At 42.8% G+C, this 15,138-nt stretch overlaps 2 protein-coding genes across 3 annotated transcripts; one reads left to right on the plus strand and one right to left on the minus strand.

Moving 5' to 3' along the window:
- Positions 1-344: 344 nt before the first annotated feature.
- Positions 345-5,782, plus strand: RB195_020375 (uncharacterized protein; the record flags this gene model as incomplete). Of its 2 annotated transcripts, none has more annotated exons than XM_064188646.1 (9): positions 345-371; positions 432-2,652; positions 2,840-4,336; positions 4,415-4,487; positions 4,540-4,618; positions 4,675-4,824; positions 5,362-5,472; positions 5,538-5,623; positions 5,686-5,782. In XM_064188646.1, 9 exons carry the CDS (start codon positions 345-347, stop codon positions 5,780-5,782), a joined length of 4,341 nt encoding a protein of 1,446 aa, XP_064044526.1. The 2 variants fall into 2 exon arrangements, with proteins under 2 accessions (XP_064044526.1, XP_064044527.1); XM_064188645.1 differs by having other exon boundaries at positions 432-2,634.
- A 5,705-nt stretch (positions 5,783-11,487) lies between these two features.
- RB195_020376 (uncharacterized protein) lies at positions 11,488-14,718 on the minus strand (the record flags this gene model as incomplete). The annotated part of the gene is made up of 6 exons (XM_013442122.2): positions 11,488-11,571; positions 12,412-12,489; positions 12,551-12,680; positions 12,734-12,885; positions 14,240-14,305; positions 14,605-14,718. The coding sequence occupies 6 exons, from the start codon at positions 14,716-14,718 to the stop codon at positions 11,488-11,490; spliced, it is 624 nt and encodes a 207-aa protein (XP_013297576.1).
- Positions 14,719-15,138: the final 420 nt, after the last annotated feature.

Raw genomic sequence — 15,138 nt, forward strand, 5'->3', positions numbered from 1 at the left:
TACCACCCCTTATCTATCATTGGCGTCGATGATAAGGAGGATATTGTTGGGTCGTCGTGCCGAATGGTAAATTTGTGCGGAGACACGACATAAGCGGCTCTAGGTTTTTTTTTTCTGTAGAGGACTGTAAAAGGATCTTTCAATTATATCCATGACTTAGCCAAGAATACAAAAAAGGTGATGGTGTAGAAAATCACGAGAAATTGCGAAGCAACCTAATACACGAAAAACAGAAGCGGACAACATAAAAATCATTGCAACTTTCGAAAATCAAAACTGTAATACCAAGATAGGTTTCCGTAATTGGAGCAACAGTCGAAAAGAGCAGACAACGTTCTTCCGAAATGGTACGAGTAACTCCTCTTCTAATGGTGAGGAATTTAATGAAAATTTTCTTGTATTTTGTTCTGAAAAAAACTTCTTGGATTTAGATCGCGTTAATCCTGCTAGGGAACAACGTACCCCCAACTTCGCAAGGAATTGACTGGCGCAAATTCTTCAATCGAACTCTTCACAGTACCGCAACTCTTCAAGGTACAACAGTAAGATCACCAGCACCAACTACTGCAATGAAGCCTTCAACGAAGCCACCAGTAACAACACATAAACCAGTTTCAACGGCATCTGTAGCGAAGCCTTCAACCAAAGCTACAAAGAAGCGTAAATGGACAATGCCCGACTGGCTTCGAGATCACACGAGTCATAAGATATCTCCGCACACACCAATACGTACTACGAAAAGAGCCGGGACACAAAAGCCACATCCAATTAGCACTAGAACCACCAGAAGGGCTACCACGAAAAAGCGGCATCCACCAGGGGCTCAAACCACAGTATCTGTAAGGAAGACCTCAGCGAAGCCGCGAGCAGCAACACATAAACCTTCCTCTTCAGGATCCGTGAAAAGTACTCCGACCAAAGCTACAAAGAAGCGTAAATGGACAATGCCTGACTGGCTTCGAGGTCACACGACTCACAAAAGTTCTGCGCGCACACCAGCTCGAACTACGAAGAGAGCCGGAACACAAAAGCCACATCCAATTAGCACTCGAACCACAGTACCTGTAAGGAAGACCTCAGCGAAGCCGCGAGCAACAACACATAAACCTTCTTCTTCAGGATCCGGGAGAAGCACTCCGACCAAAGCTACAAAGAAGCGTAAATGGACAATGCCTGACTGGCTTCGAGGTCACACGACTCACAAAAGTTCTGCGCGCACACCAGCTCGAACTACGAAGAGAGCCGGAACACAAAAGCCACATCCAATAAGCACTCGAACCACAGTACCTGTAAGGAAGACCTCAGCGAAGCCGCGAGCAACAACACATAAACCTTCTTCTTCAGGATCCGGGAGAAGCACTCCGACCAAAGCTACAAAGAAGCGTAAATGGACAATGCCTGACTGGCTTCGAGGTCACACGACTCACAAAAGTTCTGCGCGCACACCAGCTCGAACTACGAAGAGAGCCGGAACACAAAAGCCACATCCAATTAGCGCTCGAACCACCAGAAGGGCTACCACAAAAAAGCCACATTCGCAAAGCACCCGAACCACAGTACCTGTAAGGAAGACCTCAGCGAAGCCGCGAGCAACAACACATAAACCTTCCTTTTCAGGATCCGTGAAAAGTACTCCGACCAAAACTACAAAGAAGCGTAAATGGACAATGCCTGACTGGCTTCGAGGTCACACGACTCACAAAAGTTCTGCGCGCACACCAGCTCGAACTACGAAGAGAGCCGGAACACAAAAGCCACATCCAATTAGCGCTCGAACCACCAGAAGGGCTACCACGAAAAAGCGGCATCCACCAGGGGCTCAAACCACGGTATCTGTAAGGAAGACCTCAGCGAAGCCGCGAGCAACAACACATAAACCTTCCTTTTCAGGATCCGGGAGAAGCACTCCGACCAAAACTACAAAGAAGCGTAAATGGACAATGCCTGACTGGCTTCGAGGTCACACGACTCACAAAAGTTCTGCGCGCACACCAGCTCGAACTACGAAGAGAGCCGGAACACAAAAGCCACATCCAATAAGCACTCGAACCACAGTACCTGTAAGGAAGACCTCAGCGAAGCCGCGAGCAACAACACATAAACCTTCCTTTTCAGGATCCGTGAAAAGTACTCCGACCAAAGCTACAAAGAAGCGTAAATGGACAATGCCTGACTGGCTTCGAGGTCACACGACTCACAAAAGTTCTGCGCGCACACCAGCTCGAACTACGAAGAGAGCCGGAACACAAAAGCCACATCCAATAAGCACTCGAACCACAGTACCTGTAAGGAAGACCTCAGCGAAGCCGCGAGCAACAACACATAAACCTTCCTTTTCAGGATCCGTGAAAAGTACTCCGACCAAAACTACAAAGAAGCGTAAATGGACAATGCCTGACTGGCTTCGAGGTCACACGACTCACAAAAGTTCTGCGCGCACACCAGCTCGAACTACGAAGAGAGCCGGAACACAAAAGCCACATCCAATAAGCACTCGAACCACAGTACCTGTAAGGAAGACCTCAGCGAAGCCGCGAGCAACAACACATAAACCTTCTTCTTCAGGATCCGTGAGAAGCACTCCGAACAAAACTACAAAGAAGCGTAAATGGACAATGCCTGACTGGCTTCGAGGTCACACGACTCACAAAAGTTCTGCGCGCACACCAGCTCGAACTACGAAGAGAGCCGGAACACAAAAGCCACATCCAATTAGCACTCGAACCACCAGAAGGGCTACCACAAAAAAGCCACATTCGCAAAGCACCCGAACCACAGTACCTGTAAGGAAGACCTCAGCGAAGCCGCGAGCAACAACACATAAACCTTCCTTCTTCAGGATCCGTGAAAAGTACTCCGACCAAAACTACAAAGAAGCGTAAATGGACAATGCCTGACTGGCTTCGAGGTCACACGACTCACAAAAGTTCTGCGCGCACACCAGCTCGAACTACGAAGAGAGCCGGAACACAAAAGCCACATCCAATTAGCGCTCGAACCACCAGAAGGGCTACCACGAAAAAGCGGCATCCACCAGGGGCTCAAACCACGGTATCTGCAAGGAAGACCTCAGCGAAGCCGCGAGCAACAACAAATAAACCTTCTTCAGGATCTGTGAGAAGCACTCCGACCAAAACTACAAAAAACAGAAGGCCTACCACAAAAAAGCCCCATACACCAGGGGTTCTGACCACCAAAAGGCCTACCACAGGAAAGCCGTATCCACCAGGAGCACAAACCACAGCACCTGCAAGAAAGACCTCAGCGAAGCCGAAAACAGAAAAGCCGGTCACACCAAAAAAGGTCACAAAAACTCGAGCTACGACGAAAGCTAAGACTCAAAAGCCGCCTCCACCGAAACCTCAAACAACGAAAAAAGCTAAAACGCAAAAGCCAGCGCCACCAAAACCTCGAACCACCAGAAGGCCTACCACGAAAAAGCCACATTCGCAAAGCACCCGAACCACAGTCCCTGTAAGGAAGACCTCAGCGAAGCCGCGAGCAACAACACATAAACCTTCTTCTTCAGGATCTGTGAGAAGCACTCCGACCAAAACTACAAAGAACAAAAGGCCTACCACAAAAAAGCCCCATACACCAGGGGCTCTGACCACCAAAAGGCCTACCACAGGAAAGCCGTATCCACCAGGCGCTCAAACCACAGCACCTGCAAGGAAGACCTCAGCAAAGCCGCGAGCAACAACACATAAACCTTCTTCAGGATCTTTGAGAAGCACTCCGACCAAAACTACAAAAAACAGAAGGCCTACCACAAAAAAGCCCCATACACCAGGGGTTCTGACCACCAAAAGGCCTACCACAGGAAAGCCGTATCCACCAGGAGCACAAACCACAGCACCTGCAAGAAAGACCTCAGCAAAGCCGAAAACAGAAAAGCCGGTCACACCAAAAAAGGTCACAAAGGCTCGAGTTACGACGAAAGCTAAGACTCAAAAGCCGCCTCCACCGAAACCTCAAACAACGAAAAAAGCTAAAACGCAAAAGCCAGCGCCACCAAAGCCTCAACCAACGAAGAAAGCTAAAACGCAAAAGCCAGCGCCACCAAAGCCTCAACCAACGAAGAAAGCTAAAACGCAAAAGCCAGCGCCACCAAAGCCTCAACCAACGAAGAAAGCTAAAACGCAAAAGCCAGCGCCACCAAAGCCTCAACCAACGAAGAAAGCTAAAACGCAAAAGCCAGCGCCACCAAAGCCTCAACCAACGAAGAAAGCTAAAACGCAAAAGCCAGCGCCACCAAAACCTCGACCCACAAAGAAGGTCCAGCCAAAACCTCAACCACCTCCACCGCCAGGTCCGAAGAAGGATTCTTGGCCAAGTGGGTCTCACTCCCTAACACTTTCTGTGTTGACAGTTCTCATTTATACCTCACATTTAAAAGAAAAAGAATGTTAAGAACCGAGCTGCAGAAACAAACGCCTAACCGACAATGTGAGAGCACTTTTCCTGGAAATGCACAACAACTTCAGGTAGATGGTCGCTTCATTAGCTACGCTTTCATCCTACGTAGAATAATTACAGGGGAAGTCTTGCCCAAGGACAGAAGGAAAAGAGCCATGGGTGGGGCATTGCTCCACCTGCTAGTCTTATGTACAAAATGGTACAATTTGAATTACAGTACCTTGCAGGGTTAGAATTGAGTAGAGCAACTTCCAGAAATATAACTGTGATCTGGAGTCGTATTCTCAACAACATGCCAGCTCCTGTAATACAAACCCGCTGCCACTACACGCTCTCAACGGATACAGGGAAAATATTTACGTGTTGCGTACAATTAACACAAATCCTATGGAAGCCGCAAGACATGTAGGTTGGAAACAGTAAAATAGGAAACAGAGATCCTCTACGAACCTAAAGGCAGCATACCACAAAATTTTGATGATACGGATTTCAGGTGGAGTATCTGTATACGAGATCGCAGATTATGGAGACCGGGGTGGTTCCGCTCATCTCTCCCTAAATCACTGCAAGCAGCCGGCCCTTGAATGTTTCGTACGATGCCTCCTATTGCAGCGCGCCACCCTTGCACGCGTAGCGTCCCTTACTGCCTATTAGGGCAGTCCGAATTGATTTTCGACGAATCGCAGGACGGAGGCGGCGCAAGAGGCGGAGCAAGCGCAAGGGGTTGCAATAGATGGCGTCGTACAAAACAGCATTCTGGAGGCGGCTGTTTTCAGTGATGCAGGGAGAGATGAGCGGAACTACCCCGTTTCCATAATCTACGACCCCGTATACGGATACTCTGCCTGAAATCCGTACCACTTCAGACTCGTGGCATGCTGCCTTTAACTCTAACTAATAAACTTAACTCAGTTGTTAAAATATGATTATCTAACCTTTTAGACATTGCAAGCATGGTGGAAAGAGCTTGCACAATTTGGTATGCGTTCGAATATGTTGTTTACAGCCGATGAATACAAACGTGGAACAAATCACGTTTTGAATTGGTCCAAGGTATTTGTTGTGATCAACTAGAAAAAAGCTCCGATAATTTCCCCCCGAAATGGGATTAAATTCAGATGGCCTGGTGGAATAATCGCTCTGTTGGCTGCGCAGTACACAATTGTGGGAAATTCTACTTCATTGTTTGCACGTATAGTGAAGGGTATGATATTTTTTGCCCTACTATAAGTCACTCCTACCAAAAATTATTTCTATCAATTTTAGTGGTAACAAGGTTAATGGGCATGTCTACACAGTAGGAGCTACGTGTTCAAAATGTCCAAAAGGACAATGTGACAAACAAGCACTTTGTCATTGGTAATGAATCAGTGGACCAACGACGTTCTCAATGTGCATTTGGCAAGAATTTATTCACATCGCTTAGTCGCTTAGACTATACAGACTTTAAAAAGACAGAGATCAGTGTCACAAAAATATGACGTTGCAATAATTGCATATTTTCATATATCATAGGCACTAATTTATATTGTGAATTACAAATCTTATGAAAGTAATAGAATCTGGATATAAGAACCTAGAATAGAAAAACTTCCAAATTTCATCTACGGATGGGACCGAGAAAAACAGCTACATCGACTTGATCACATATGTATAGCAAATTTGATCCAAAATTATTGTTTTTTACAGTTACTGAATTTGCTTGTTGAGATACGATGGTGATCGTGAAAATAAACGACTTCAGTGTAATAACGATGTTGCAAGCAAGTATTCTGCAATTAATATGGTGTAGAGGTAGGGGAGTCTCACTCTAATCGGATGTAACGATAGTGGAACGCTGTATTCCTTCATTCTCTTCACTAAACGCAAGGTGGCCAGTTACCTTCTATCTTCAAACATTAAAGGTGTAAGTGGGCAATCGCGCGCAAACTCGCCTCCCTTTATTGTTTCTCCGAGAACAATAAAGGGAGGCGAGTTTTCTCGTCTGATGCACTCTATAGGATAAAGTGCCTGGCGTTAATCAATCCACTTGGGATGCGCCACCATGTTCACTTCAGTTCAGAATCATTTGAGGTTTACGAACGTGTAACTGGCCTATACAACAACCCGCGCAGGCTAGTCGATGTATGAAGTCAGTGTTTTTACTCTCCCAGACAGTTTTAGCACCAATTGTCCATCCAAGAAGGATGAAAGGCTTGGTAGCCGACAGCGCGGTTTCGAACTACCGGTCGTGCAGTCAAGAAGAAACCTCTTACCGGCTGCGCTACATCGATTTTTGTATTTTTTCCAACACTACAAACAGTCAGTTCAATCCTTCTACAAAATGAAGGATTCCTTTTCATGGGCATTGGGGTTACAGCGGTAGCGAATCGTCAGGAATTCCTGAGGGCATTGCCTATTAATGCATTACTACAGCAAATTTCTCTTTTTTTCCTTTAAATAGAAACATCACCGTAATACATCCTACATTTACTGAGAACAGTGCTCCATACGAAGTCACTATTAATGAAGCACGTGAAGAACTCCGTTTACCGTTGAGCATCATACTGCGCTACGCGGTTGTCCTTAATGAAATTTCGAAGAACTTCTTCCGAACTTCTTCCGAATTTGTCTCCCCTACAAAATTATTTGATCTGCGAACATGCAGAGAATATTAGCAGATGTTCCAAAAGTATCATGATTCCATCGGTACCCAACAGAAGCATGAAGGTAATTAAGATACTGTTTTCTCTTGTCTCATCTTCATTGTTTGTTTTTTTCAAACAATGAATAAAAGATTTCGAAGAAAACGGACTAAATTCAGCTACTTGAACAAGGACCAATGATCCTTGGGAGGTTTGAAACTCGGTAAGCTCAATTTCCGCGCTTGCGAGTTTATAGATAACAAACTGGAGATTCAGGAAACTACTAGTTTAGAACAGAATAAAGCATGAGATCATTAAAATTTGAGCTGAATTCGGATCTGAGAGGCATCGCAGATTCCGCCGCTCATATTTGACGTTCTGTTCCGACGCTAATGCTGGTCTTTTTGAGTTCTGAAGAATTCATGTAAACACTGCTCATTGTTGACTTTCCCGGTAGACAGTGTTAGAAGAGTGCGAAAAAGCTTGTTTTTTTTTTTCAAATTGAGTAGACGGGATTTTGCCCGACACTTCGTGGCTACTGTGTATATCGGTCGCTATCGCGACTCATAACCGAAGAGAAAAAACATGTTTTAAAGACATCATCTCAGGAATCTGAGGTGGTACGGATTTCCGGTGGTGTATTCGTATACGGAATCGTAGATTATGGAGAGAAGGGTGATTCCATTCATTTCTTCCTAATTGCCGTAAAAAAAAACGTCCCGGACGATACGGCTCCGAGCGATACGGCGCGCTATTTTCTACATGAAGTTCGATTGGAGCGCGCCATCCTTGTGCACGCGCCGCATTTTTCGGACCGTTTTTTTTACGGCAATTAGGAAGAAATGGACGGAATCACCCCCCTCTCCATAATCTACTATGCTATATACGAATACTCCACCTGAAATCCGTGCCACCTCAGATTTGTGGTGTGATACCTTTAAGAGGTTAATTTAAGCATGATAAAAAAAAAACTGAAGATGAAAGATTGCTATACGCCCAACCTTCGCATTAGATTAAAGCCTTGTCTAATTTTTTAAAATGTTTTCATTTTTTATTATTATTACTCATCTTCATATATTATACTGTTATTATTTGCACGGAAATATTTCTATCATTGCTGATACTTTCTATACAGCCTATGTTTGCTACTCCGGTCTGTGTTTGTGTTAATTTTTTTTTCGGCTAGGAATTAAAAAGTTTTCAGTGGTCCCATTCTTTTCATATTGTTGTGAGAAGAAAAACTCGTGGTCTAAATCTACAACAAACTTTCGTTTCTACTTCTTTGTTGTGTTTAAGGCGAGATCCTCCACGTTTTTGCCCCTAAAAAGTGAAGTCGGGGTAGCACGGGTCCCACGACCTCGAATGAATGGGTTGGTGTCAAAAGGCAGTGAGGCGAGTTTAACTATGCTGAAGTGGCGCACTAGCGCCAGAAGGAAGAAAGATACAACGTCGATCGCGCGCGCGCCTACGGTGAAAGTGCTAGAACTGGTGGGACGGGTTCTTCAGCGTCAGATAGATGTCCCTTTGCCAGAAGGCAGAAAGATATAGTGTGACGGGTTCTACTCCATAGTTCTGCTTTCTGGATCTCAGATAGGCGCGTCAGAAAGCAGTAGGCTATGGGTGTCACGTGTCAAACGTCGCCGCTCAGGCATGCTGGGGCCAGGAGGCAGTGGGACGGTGTCGTGTTGATGCAGCTACCAGAAACTAAAGAGGAAAGGTTAAACGGGTCCCACGACGTCATAGCGCGTTAATGTCGTAATGCAGTAAAATGAAGTGAGACAACTTGCCTGCATGGCGAGTCACCAAAATATACTTCCCCGTATTTCCACTCCTCTGTACTTTATACTCATCAAGGTTGCCAGAGGATAACTCCAGAAATTTTATGCACGCGTACAGACGTTCTCTTTGGTAGTAGTTAGCTGTTTACGTGATCTGACGTAAAATCCTTATCTTCATGCGCATGAAGATGACTTTCACGTTATTTAGCATAATCGTACCATTCAATGTTAGCTGTCGCGGAAGAACACGAGAAAACCTAAGATCTTCTAAAACTATAGGAGAGAATGCATAAAAATAACGGGCTTAGACTGTCACGTGTCATATGCATTTATATGTGTGGAACGAAATTTCAGAAAGCAGAAAGACGGATCCCACGCCTTCAAGTAGCTGCGCCGACACCGGGAACCTCGCGAACTGCGCTGTTGGCGCGGAGGGCGCAAGAATTGGAATCAGCCCAATTATTGGTATAGCAGTACCGAGCAGTAATTCCAAGTGGATTGCACGCCCATTTCCCTACACGTTTACCTCAGATTAATAACACCTTTTCTTAAGAAACTGGAAGCAGGCATGCAAACAAGTGCTGAAACACTTGTTTGCGTGCCTGTTGCTATGCTAACAGTTCACTTGCGCTGACGTAGAACCATAACTTTGCCAGTATGATGATGACGTTCACGCCATTTCATGTTCGCGCATCATTTTAAGCTAATTGTTAGAGAAAAGAAAAAGGAAATCCCATACTTCGAAATGTATTTACAAATTTTAGCGGCACGGAAGGAATGTAGGTGTAAAACTAAGTTGGAACATTCTGCAGACGAAGTAACGACTCTTTCAATGGAGAAACTACTGAATCCTTCATCAGTGCATAAATTTCTCGGGAAAAGTGTGTGAAAAAAGGGTTGTTAGGAAAAGAAAAATTCAATCCTGCAGCAAAAACTTACAGAAAGTGCCACTTTTTGAAATGTTTACCCATCGGAAGGCGAGCGTAACCAGAACCACAAGAAGTCTGAAGTCCAGCAATAGCCGGACATTCACGCTGGTAAATCTATAACTGAAGTTTGATCTATCCATCTAATCACTTTGTAGAAAAAAAAACCAGTTGAATTTTACGGACCGCCTAACCCTTCAATCACAGAATTTGGAAGCGTGCAACTAAGATGAGATATTACGCAAATAACTACTTAAATCCACAGTTTGAAGTTGTTGTGGGTTTCTAAAAAAAAATTGTATAATTCCTTCGATATTTACAAACGGCTGTGATGATTGCAATTCAATAATGACCTCTATTATTCGAATCGATAAGAGAGAAGATCATAGATCACGGACTCGGACCCGGTGCTCCGACCCTCCTTCACTGTTGCACGATTGGCGGAAAGATCCCTCCAGATTTCGACGGCTGGCGAGGGATCCTTGTCACTTGAGCTGCCCCATGAGCTACGCCTCCTTCACCTGAGGAGGGTATGCCTCCTCCCTATCGCACTTATGGCCATGATCTCGAGAATCTCAGCACGCAACGCAGGAAATGTAAAACGGAAGTGAAACCATCGCCAACTTCTTTCTTCAATCGTACTATCGAATATTATTGGATTGATTTCTTTATGTACACTAGTTACAATGGTACTTCGATGTGGGAACTAGCCATTTGTTGGATAAACATTTCCGTTGCTAGAATACCTGGATTCATTGATATATTGCTATCAAAAGAAAACTCATCGCATAACTAGAATCCAGTGGCAGAAATAAATACTCAACAGAGTGTGCTTATCGATCCAGTTCGATAGACGACATTCACAAATAACCGACCTACGCACTCATCATACCTCTATCGTAACAGCGGGTCAGCCTACTTTGACCTGTGAAATCACACTCATTCAGAGAGATTCCCATACGTCAATCATCACACCCGCACCCAAAAGTACGTTCAATCGAACAACTTTCGTCGCGCCTCGTATCTCTCGCGGGCGAAAACACCGTTGTTAGCACGACGAAAACCTCCTCATTCATGGATCTAATATAACATGAAAGAAAATGAAAATGAAATGTTTCCAACACATTAAACAATCCACGTAATTTTATAAGTGTAAATCGCGCACGCAACGACAAAAGGATATGATATTATCTTCTACAGCACCTATTCGTTTCTTTTTTTCGTTTAGTTCCACCTTTCTGAGAATTTATCAAAGAAAATAAAAACATAAAGAATGTTGACAACATGCACATGAAGAATTAAAAATCGGGTCTACTAAAAACATTAAAACGAGCGAATATTCCTCGGAAGCAAAACATTTCATGAAACTGGGACTGGCCAAATTCTCGTGCACACTTAGAGAAACAATGATTGATGTGTGAATAGAGTTGAGTTCAGCAAATCTCAGTAACGATTCAAACACATTCTTCACAGCCTACAATGTGCGACCATCTGCAACTACCAGTATCCAAATCTCGTCTTGTGACGTAATCGTGCTGATGTCTTGAACACAACACAAAGCTGTACAGAAACAATGCAGCACTCACAGCATTGTGGATAGAGTTTCGCTTCAAAATTCTCTTCAAAATATCACACTGCTATGTTGGAACTATGTTGGTTAACGTTAATTAATCGAGTAGATGTGAGGTGTGTGAGGGATGAACGGAGAAGGAAAAAGCGTACAGCGACCGGAAAAAAAAGTTAGCAATTGCAACCGCCGCTGGGCGACGACCGATTTTCGTTGAGGCGAATCTGATCGGGAAATTCCGGAAAGTCGTGTGATTCCTGAAAGTTGGAACATAGAACCATCTATCTTTTGGTTTCGATGATGAAAAAATCCAACCGTGGTGATTTCCAAGCAAGACTCCTTCTTTTTGAAAATAGAATAGTTATTAATAACTATAATTAATAAAGAATAATTTTTTGTCATATAGCAACCTGCCAACTCCTAAAGTATTCTTCAAAAGAACGACGACAACTACTACACATGTTCTTAAACTAATATTTTGCGAAAACCTAGATGTTGAAAAAAAAAACAAAAATAGTCGCCTTATATTATTTTGAGGTTTAAACTATTAAGGAAAGTAATCATCTCAACTACGACAACAACTACAAGGCTCTTACAACAAAAGTTCTGTTTGTAAGGTGAATATTGACTAATTGAAATGTATTTGACATATACTGAAATAGTGTTTCAAGGTGACAACAAAATTGTGCTACATCTAAACAGGCCGAGAACGTAAATGGTACTATGCACTGCACTGCAATGCAATGCGATGCACTTTTACAGCATCGAGTTCCAGAAAGTATCTCAAGCTTCCTCTTCGCATAATATGGCGGATTATGGATAGTACTCTTGGATAGCGCTGATTCTACTCTATACTTTTACTCATAAATTAAACTACCATGCAGCATGAAAAGATAAACTACTTTCACTGTTTCTCTATCGCAACAATGACACCAAACAATATGCTAAAAATCCACTTAGATAGTATGTAACCATAGTGAATCTATTCATACATTTTCATGAAAGGGGATAACATTTGAAACGAAAGTGATAAGCTAAGAAACTGTAAGAGCAGGTTACAAAATGGGAAAAGATGACAAAGCTGCTAGAAAACCAACCTGTGCTTCCCTAGCAAGTGCATCACGAGCAATTGCCTGGAAGGCAGCCTCAACATTGACTGCTTCCTTCGCCGAGACCTAATAGAAATATGTGTTACTGCAGATAAATATCACTGGAAAGACGATTTAATTCTTATACCTCGTAATATGGGATGTTGTTCTTCGTTTGGCACCATGATTGCGCGCGTTTTGCGCTTACAGCTCGTTGTGCTTCCAAATCGACCTTGTTACCGAGCAAAACAAATGGAAAGTTCTCTGGATCGCGTGGGCTGAAATTTGCTTAAAGATAGGCAATATAAAATAGGAGCCAATTAGCACCTACCAAGCCTGAATTAGAAACTCGTCTCGCCAAGAATCGAGGCTCTTAAATGATGATGCACTCGTCACATCAAATGCCAACACACAGCAATCAGCTCCACGATAGAATGCGACACCCAATGATTGGAAGCGCTCTTGTCCTGCGGTATCCCAAATCTGAAAAACTATACACTATACTATATACTTAGAAATCTTTGTTTATAGGATATAGCACTAAACGAATATATGTAGCTGAGTTACAGAGCCTCTTTTAATACTTAAATAAATTAACTAGCAGGAAACGTAATACTGTTAGCAGCCACTAAATGAACACAACCTGTTCAAGGCAAAATTTGTTATTCAGTTATTCGCAAATATTCATGGCACAGTTTGTTATTATTTTATTAACCAATAATGTACATTGGCATGACCAATAAATGCACAAAACGGTCCCCTTTTTCTCTGTCTCTTTCTCATTGCTGGATCTGGATTTCTTGAAATTGTACCATAACCAATTACCCAAAGTCGAAACAAAAACCAGTCTTATTAAATGTTCCCAGCAATTATATATTCAGCTAGTAAAGTAGTGTAACGTATGTTCTGTCCTTTCTTGTTATCATAAAGACTGTATTCGGAGAAAAGTTTTCCGTGTTGGGTCCTTTCCCCTAGTAGATAGGACCCAGTACGTAGTTGGGAAGTATCACATCGAAAACGCGACACACCCACTAAAACGAGACACACAGTAAAAAGCCAGGGATCAGAAGACACGAGCACAAGAAGTCTAGGCTTAGTTCATGAGGTAACTTCATACATATACGAGTGATGAAATGAAGGCAATTGAAATGGACCTCATCACCCGAACAGGTGTAAAGTGTTTGTTTAGGATAATTTACCCACTAATTGGCTTTCATTTCGCGATTTATATAGGCGTAAGGAGTTGAATCGACAGGTAAATTGACGGTTAGTGCTCCGGATAGTTTTTGTTTCCCCGGTCCCCTGGTTAGGAAATGTTCTGCATTTTCCTTCTGATTCCTATAAACTGCGTTACGAATACTGCCTACTCGTGGAACGAACCAAATATCGAAAACTTCCCCTAGTTATGAGACAGTCCACTAGCAGGCGAACCTCAGAGATGAGGAATTTTGACATACGTTAATATTTCTATGCTATATAGTAGAACACCGAAAGCCAAGCACAGCGGACCAACACAAAATCGTGTGCATAACTCTGAGTAGGTGGGAATAAATAGAGCAAAAAAAGTGGTTAATTTATTGGAAAATAGCTTTCGATCCACTCTATATTTAATCAGAAATCTCTCGTTATGTTTTACGTACTGTTATTATGTATTAAAAAGCCGACATCCAAAAAAGAACCTCAATGTATCACTAAAAAAAAGCTAAAACTGTATCATGATTGCAAAGAAGATTAATATACCATTTATCAAACTTGCGGAACGAAAAAAGTGGATAAAAATAAATAAAAGTAATCTGATACCATAAACATTTACGACATCTAAAAGTTATAATCATACCTGTAGAGTGACTGTACGATCATCAATTTGAACATCTCTAGTGAGGAAATCAGCACCTATTGTAGCCTGCAAATGTGAAGAAAACATTAGTTGCAAACAAAGTATTTGAAAAATCAGATTGGAACGTTGGGACATAATGTAACCTCTAGAAACATTTCCAGTGAATCAACAAATGTACAACTTTTTAAAGCCACTTCAGTCAAACAACTTCCAATCTCAATCAATTCACAACGGGTTTCTTATATTCTATAGATGACACTTTGCCCCTGGTTCCACTCTCCTCCCGTGAAGTCAATAATGCAGGCATTTGTTTGAGGAAATACGAATAAGTATGAATGTTAAGGAGAAGTGTTTTACTGGCTCACCTTGTACTGATTACTGAATCTGCGATTTACGTATTGATTCATCAACGAAGTCTTTCCCACGCCTGAATCGCCGAGAATAATCACCTTGAGAAGTGCCTTCTTTCTGCCTGACATCCTATCTCAATTCGAAATCTGAAAGTGTTAATTTCACACTGGATTAGAAAAAATGAACAGGAATGAAAGCAATAAGGACCGAAGAACAATTAGCAATATAAGCCAAACAAAATTTCCTAATAAAAGAGAAATAGAGATAGAAAATAGAGAAATAGGAACATCGAAAGAAAGGACGAGCAGCATTAGGAAAACAGTTTCAGTACGATGAAGAATTGAAATCCCCTTTGTTGCAAGGCTGCGATATTACAAAACCAGTTGAACATATAGAATGCTACATGTTGCTATTACTAGTAAGGATTTACACTTGGAAATCCAGTTTCGAACGGGATGATCAAGACTACGCGGTAGCATATATAGTAGTCATATATAGCGGCGCGGTGGAGACGGCGGTTAGAATCGAGGTGGGACCATGGGGGAACC

The sequence above is a fragment of the Necator americanus genome, chromosome II (genome assembly GCF_031761385.1).
Source record: "Necator americanus strain Aroian chromosome II, whole genome shotgun sequence".
In the NCBI taxonomy this organism is placed as follows: domain Eukaryota; kingdom Metazoa; phylum Nematoda; class Chromadorea; order Rhabditida; family Ancylostomatidae; genus Necator; species Necator americanus.